Source organism: Myotis davidii, unplaced genomic scaffold, assembly GCF_000327345.1.
Source record: "Myotis davidii unplaced genomic scaffold, ASM32734v1 scaffold1439, whole genome shotgun sequence".
NCBI lineage: Eukaryota > Metazoa > Chordata > Mammalia > Chiroptera > Vespertilionidae > Myotis > Myotis davidii.
Genome location: NW_006292342.1, coordinates 1,193,642 through 1,201,376, shown reverse-complemented (window position 1 = coordinate 1,201,376; position 7,735 = coordinate 1,193,642). Strand labels below are relative to the sequence as shown.

The 7,735-nt window shown below is 46.7% G+C and overlaps 1 protein-coding gene across 1 annotated transcript in view; it reads left to right on the top strand.

Annotated features, from left to right (window-relative positions):
- The window catches only part of KANK2 (KN motif and ankyrin repeat domains 2), a gene marked incomplete at its 5' end in the record, with an annotated part of 31,480 nt that continues 23,745 nt past the window's right edge, over positions 1–7,735 (top strand). The window contains one exon of the mRNA XM_006765831.2: positions 1–307. Within this exon, the coding sequence (XP_006765894.1) occupies positions 1–307 (307 nt within the window). The remainder of the gene's footprint in view (positions 308–7,735) is intronic.

Sequence of the window (7,735 nt, the reverse complement as noted above, 5' to 3'; positions counted from 1 at the left end):
CCCCAGGCCTGGCCACCGCCAGACAGCCCCGTTCGCGTGGACACCATCCGAGTGGTAGAGGGACCTCGGGAGGTGGAGGTGGCCGCCAGCACGGCCGCTGGGGCCCCTGCACAGCGGGCCCAGAGCCTGGAGCCCTATGGGGCAGGGCTGCGGGCCCTGGTGGCATCCGGAGGAACCGAGAGCCACCCTGTCTTCCGAAGCCATGAAGTGGTGGAGGCAGTGTTCTCCTCGCCCGCTGCCTCCACTGGCAACGTCCACTTGGTGAAGAAGATCAGCATCACAGAGCAAAGCTGCAACGGGGCCGCAGGTGAGCCACGCTGGGCAGGGAGGGCAGTGGAGGGCCCCTCTTGCTTCATTTGAACAGTAGGGTCCAGCCCCACCCCAGCCTTCCACCATACAGGCCATCCCCATCTTGGAGCCTCTGTTTCCCTCTCTGCAAAAAGGGGACAAGATCATGCCACCGACTCAGTGTGTAGGGATCATGCTGAACAACTGCGTGTCTGTCAAGTATGTCCTCGTGTGTCGTACACTGGGCGTGTGCAGAAGACAGAACGTACTTGTCAGAGGGTCTCCCCAAGACTGTTGGTTTGCTCCCTGTTTATTCAGTCGGTAGCAGGAAGCAATCTCAGACCAGTTCAAGCCATGACAAGGGAATGTAACTTAGTGATAGCTTCAGGCATGGCTGGATCCTGGTGCTCTTGAATCTTTCTTTCTCTCCCTTCCTCTGTGCACCCTTGAGGCTTCTCTCTTAGGCCAGCAAAGGTGACCCCGCCGCTCTGCACCTCTGTGCTTGCCGCTCAGTGGAAAGGGAGCCCCTCGGTCCAAACGTTGCCAATAAAAACCCCAACGGTGGCACTCATTGCCGGCTCGGGTCACATGCCCAACACTGAGCTCATCGCTGACCCTCACTGCCTAGCCCTTTGGGGTAGAGGAGCCCCACCCAGGTCCTGCTGTGGCCAAGTCCTGAGGGGCGCTCCCTGAAGGAAGTGCTGAGTCTTCATGCCAAGAAAGGGGATGTGGGTTGTGCAGAATGGCAGCTGCCTACCACTGCTGCCCTGAGGCCCCCGGGAAGCTGCCAGGATGATTCATAATAATGACAGCAGCTGCTCTTTATCAGACCCCAGCCTGGAGCTGGGTGCTGTGCTCAGTGCTTCACCCATAGAGGGGCTGAAGGCAGGGCGGTGCAGCCAGGCAGCCTGGGCTGCAAGTCCACTTGCTGTGTCTCTGAGCGCGCAGCTTCTCTCTGGGCCTCGGCTTCCCTATCTGTGAAGCGGCATAATAACGGTCCCCCCTGTGGGATGCTTGTGAATTAGCGCGCACAGTAAGTACTCCATCAGTGCTTGTTTCTGTGTCTGCTGATGATTTTCAGGTCAGTCTATTTATAGTTGGGGAAACAGGGGCTTGGGGGTAAGCTGCACTTGCCCCGCGTCACACAGCCAGGAAGTGGCCCAACCAGGACCTAAACCGAAGTTAGCCTGAACCTGCAGCAGGGCTCAGAGGGGAGACCCAGGTTCTCATGCCAACCTCATATCTAAGGTGCCCAGAGCCTCATGGTGGGACCTGAGGCACAGCTGGAGGGTGGGGACGCAGCTGTGTTTTCTTGCTTTTCCATGTTGTTTCTGGCCAGTTCCAGGCACCACCCCTCTGTCCTGTATCTATTCCAAACACCCAGCCCTGCGACTCTGGCCTCTAGCCAGGGGCTCCGCCTGGCCCAACCTCAGGACCTCTGAGAGGCAACCTCCATTCCAGACATGCCTCCCAGGGCAGTCATGGGACCTCCTGCCGTCGGGACACACAGACAGTGATATCCTCCCCAGCAGTTCTTCCCTTTGTCTCACCTAACTCCCTCTTGCTGCAGCCAGCCCCAATGTGCTAATTCATTTCACTGCTCATTCAGCAAATATTTATGGAGTGCCTGTTATGTACCAAACTTCTAGGCCCTGGGGACACAGCGGTGCACAAGATAGACAAAAGCCCCTGCGATAAACCACAATAAATAAGTGAAGAATTGTTTCAGAGAATCCGTGTTTGAGGCAGATACGTGTTTGATGGGGTGGTGGCCCGGTCTTCCCTGCTCCCTAGCTCTGCGCCCTTGAGCAATTTATTTAACTTCTCTGTGTCTCATTTGCAAATTGGGGGTCTTGACAGCCCGATGTCACCAGATTAGTATGAGGCTTAAATGCATCAATTCATGTTACGTGTTCAGTGTGGCACCAGGCACATAACGGGTGCTCAAGGGTTAGGTGTTGACTCTGAACCAAGGTGTGAAAGGAAAGAAGCAGTCAGATGGCAAAGAGGTGGGAAGAAGAGTGTTCCGGGAGGGGGGCTCAGCAGGGGGAAAGGCCCTGAGGTGAGGAGGGGTATAGGTGCATCCAAGGTATTAGACAAACTAGAATAGGGTGAGGCTAGAGAAGCGGGGTACAGGATAGCCTGAGCATCAGGGGTAGGTCCTCCTGGGTTTGTAGACTGGGAAATAAAATGAGATATAATACTAGGAGGACTTGACAAGTATTTGGACTATGCATTCGCTTAGGTAGGTCAGCTAGATGCGTAGGTCAGGGAGGGCTCCCTGGAGGAAGAGGCAAGAAGGAGCCCAACCTCTCCACCCAGTAGAATTTGCTCACTGCAATTGAAGGGCAGTCTTCCCCTTGGGCTGGAAAAGCCTGGAGAACCCCAAAGTCCTGTCCCCCAATCTGGGAAAGGCACCACAGAGATCAGTGGAAGAGGGGGCAGCCAGACACATGCATATCTCGGGTCTCTCCAAGACTTTGAAATTTTCTCTGCTCTTGTTTGAGACATATTTCTATGAGAGTAATTCATATTCTTTGTGGGAGCTTTGGGAAGTACAGAAAAATCTAGAACACAAAATAAAACTCCCATAAACCTACCACTGCCCATACGCAGCTGCTGTCGACACTTCTGCTTCTTTCCTTCTGAATTTTTTAAATATATTTTTTTATTGATTTCAGAAAGGAAGAGAGAGAGAAACATCAATGATGAGAGAGAATCATTGATTGGCTGCCTCCTGCAAGCCCCACAGTGGGGACCAAACCAGGAACCTAGGCATGTGCCCTTGACCAGAATCAAACCTAGGACCCTTCAGTCCGCAGGTCAACGCTCTTCCCACTGAGCCAGACTGGCTAGGGCTCCTTCTGAATTTTTTAACACAGAAAATAATATATATTTTTCAAGTCTGGAACATGGAGCTTGGAATTTGTTGTTTCTCTTCATTTTACTTTTAAAAGCATTTAGGCAGCCCGTACTATAGACCAAGGCATTATTAGACTCCCTTTTCATATTTTAATTCATTCAAATCCCCAGCACCTATATAAGGTGGAGTGTTTCTAACCCCCATGTTATAGATGAGGAAACTGAGGCACAGGCAGGTTAGCGAATTTGCCCACAGTCCTTGAAGCCAGGATTTATAATCTCTCTGGTAGAACGATAAACCAGGGACATTTCTGATGTTATTAAGAACAATAAAATATATATTTTTTTTAAAAAAATAAAAAGAATTTGTGGGAGGTGCCTTTTTGGTTGTGAGCAGCCACATCATTTTTTACTCTCAAGGCTACCACGCCAACGTCCTTCCCAGGAGCCCTTCATATCCCCTGGTCTGTGTTTTCAGGGCAGGTTTCTAAAAGGGCATTTTGAGGATCTTGTTGTCTATTACCAAATTGCTTTACGCCCTCTTGGGCTCACTCCTTTCCAGCACTGGGTTGGTGAGTAATTTACATTTTTCACAATTTCTTTTGGACTTAAGGGGCCAAACCTGAGTTAATGAAATTTCTTCTGCCCATGGTAACCACACTGCTCTTTTACTTTACTCTTTTTTCACCTTCTTTTCCAGCCTCAATGATGAGAGTCAGTAAATATTTTCAGCTTTGTGGGCCATATGATCTCTGTTGCAATAACTCCATTCTACTCTTTTCTCCGCGCCCCCCCTCCCCCGCCCAGCTTTATTAAGGTATATTATATACAAAAAAAATGTATATATTGTATATATATTTTTAAATTCTCTACAATTTTGGACATTCTTTATTTTTATTGATTTGAGAGAGAGGGAGAACATTGATTTCTTGTTCCACTTATATATGCATTCATTGGTTGATTCTTATATGTGCCTTGACGGGGGACCGAACCTGCAATCTAGGCATATCGGAACGACACTAACCAACTGAACTGCCCAGCCAGGGCAAAAGTGTATATTTTTAAATTTTATTATTATTTCTTTTAATCCTCACCCAAGGAAGGGAGAGAGAGAAAAAAAAGAGAGAGAGAGAAGGGAGAGAACATTGATTAGTTGCCTTCCATATGTGCCCCACCCGGGGATCGAACCCACAACCCAGATATGTGCCCTGACTGGGAATTAAACCAGCAACCCCTCAGTGCACAGGATGAAGCTCAACCAACTGAGCCACTCAGCCTGGGCAAAAAATGTATATTTTTACTGTATACATGTTTATTAATTTGTTGCCTCAATTTTGCCTTTGTAGCATGAAAGCAGACGTAAACAATATAAGTATTAATAAGCGAGCATGGCTGTGTGCCAAGAAAACTTGTGTGCCGACACTGAAATGTCAGTTTCATATAATTTCCATGTGTCCCAAATGGAATCCTTCTTTTAATTGTTTTTCCAACCATTTAAAAATGTAAAAACTGCCCTCGAGCTAGAGTCAGCCAATCTCTGCCCTATGCCATTCACACACACCCTCCATCAATTCTCACCCCTCACCCCACTTAATATCATTCCTGGCAATCCACCTTCCAGAGTTATTTAGATATGTGAGTGTCCTTGAAAAATATGCCCTGTGTGTGTTAATTTCCTAAAATGGTATTGTGCTTTAGAGGGGAAAAAATCTCATTCTTTTCTTAATTTTTCTTCTGTACACACTGTTTTTGAACTCTCCATACTGATATAAATCCAGTTTGTCACTTTTAATGCCCTAGTATGTGCTACATTTTTCTTATCCCATCTCCCCTTGGTAGGCACCTGGATTACTTCCAGCTCCTGACTGCCATGAACAGTGCTGGGACCCTCCTCACTGGTGCCCTTCAGGAGGGTCACTGGCCACAGGAGGTGCCCAGTGTCAGAAGTCCTGCCTGGCCCTTCCTGGAAAAGCTGTCCCTGGTCACACTCCCAGCAGCCATGCTTGAGTCTTACATGTCTTTCTAATGTTTTGTCCACCTGGTGCGGTGCAAAGTGGTATCTCCTTGTTCTAATTTGCATTTTTTTGACTTCTGATGAGGTTGGGCATCACCATATCTATATTATAAAAAGCCACGGCCTTAATGACCAGTCACCAGGAGGTGCATTGATGGGTCTCACGGTGCGTCAGGGCTGTGAGCACAGCAGGGTGGCTGGGGCACACGCAGGTGGGTGGGGCTTCGAGCAAGGCGAGGCGCATGCAGGTGAGCGAGCCATGCGATTTCACGTGCCGGGCTCTAGTATGTTTAATAAGATTCCTCCTTGGACCACTTATTTGTAGCTTTTGTCCATTTTGCTTTGGATAGTTTTGAGAAATGTCTGGCACATCCCAGGATAGGGGTTGGTGAACCAAATCCAGCCAGCTGCCTGTTTTTTATTTTTATTATTTTTATTTTTTTGTTAATTCTCATCCAAGATATTTTTTCCATTGATTTTCAGAGAAAGTGGAAGGGAGGGAGGGAGGGAAGGAGAGAAAGAGAAAGAGAAATCTATGTGAGATTTCTCAAATGCATCCCGACCGGGGCTGGGGATCAAACCTGCAACCCAGATATGTGCCCTTGACTGGGAATCGAACCCATGACCCTTTGATGCATGGGCCAACGCTCTCACCACTGAGAACACTGGCCAGGGCTGTTGTTCTATGGCTCACAAGCTAAGAATGGTTTTTACGTTTTTAAATGGTTGGACAATATGAAAAGAAGCGTAACATTTTGTGACATGAGCAAAATTATGTAAAATTCAAAATTATAAAAACATAGCCACGCCTATTCATTTACAAAATTTGCACCATTTTCCACTGAGACCATGGCCCACCTAGCTCCAGTGTTTGCTGCCTGTCCCTTTACAGAAAAAGCTGATGACTTGTTCTGGAAGGTGATCACTTGCCCATGTTTGGCATTTCGAGTATCTCCTCCCTGGCTGTATTCTTCTCTCACGTGACTATGAGTCTTTTGGAGGTTGTTTGTTTGTTTTTTATCAAATAGAAATCTTTATGTCCGATATAGTTAAACCCATCGTCTTTAAATTTTTTCCATTATTATTACTGATGTATTTGACATAGAACATTGCAGTTGTTTTAGGTGTACGTGAATGATTTGATGTAGGCATATATTACAAAATGATTACCACAGTAGATTTTGTTAATGTCTGTCACCTTAGAGAGTTAGGTTTTTTTCTTGTGATGAGAATGTTTAAGATCTACTCTCAGCAGCTTTCAAATATACAATACAGTAGCATGAGCTACAGTCACCATGCTCTACATTCCATCCTGAGATTTATTTATCTTATAACTGGAAGTTGCTACCTTTTGACCCCTTTCACCCATCCCCACCCCCATCCCTGGCAGCTACTAACCTGCTCTTTATCTATCAGTTCAGTTTTTTTTAGATCCCACATATAAATGAGATCACCTTGTATTTTCATATATAGTTTGTGCTTTGAAGAATTTTTTTTTAAGGGAGAGAGAGTGGAAGGGTGTGGGAGAGACAGAGAGAAATATCAATGTGCGAGAGACACATCAATTGGTTGCCTCCCCCAGGTGCCCAACTGGGACTGAGCCTGCAACCAAAGTACGTGCCCTTGACAGGAATCGAACCAACAACCCTTCAGTCCAAGAGCCAATGCTTTAATCACTGAGCCAAGCGAGCCATGCGAGGAATTTTTTTTTTTTGTATTTGAAGTTTTATTGGTTGAGGTTTTGTATTTTTTCAATTACAGTTGTCATTCAATATATTGGTTTCAGGTGTACCACATAGTGGTTAGACACTGAGGAATTTTTAAAGGAATCTTTTCCCTTCCTGAGACCCCCAATATTCTACATTTTCTTCCTGTGGCTTTGTAATTGGACCTTCATATTATTCCTTCAGCGTTTACTTTCTGTGTCAGGTCTGAGGTGGGTTCCAGGCGGACTTTTTCCTGGCCAGAGCAAGCTGCTTCCCCAGCACCACTCCACGGAGCCCACCCTCCACCGCTGGTTTGTGGAAACCCCCCTGTCTGACCCCAGCTCCCCAAGAGGGGGCTGTGCTGGGCTCTCTCTCTCCTGTTCCCTTGGCCCATTCTTCACGTAACAAAACCCCACTGTTTGGACTGTTCTGGCTTTGGCATATGTTTTACTCTCTCCTAGGCTGGGTTCTTCGTCTCTGCCCATTTTTGTAAAATTATCTTAGCTGGTCATGGACTTGAGTTTTTCCATATAAATTTTGGTATCAGTTTGCCCCACCCCCCAGTGAAATAACAGCAATAAATACCATTTTTATTGTTGTTATTTTAGCATTGCAGCATCTGACCTTGAGCTCCTCCCATGAAAGGAGCCACCCAAGCTTTTGGAAGCAGGGCCTGCTTTTCCCTGTGGCAAAATGGGCCATGGTGCTACTCCATTTTTTTTTTCCATTTTTTGAAAAATTGTGGTGAAATATATATATAGCAAAGTTTACCATGGCAACCATTTTTAAGTGTCCATATACTACAGTATTCAGCAGTCACATTTTAAAAAAATGTTTTTATTGATTCCAGAGAGAGAGAGGAATG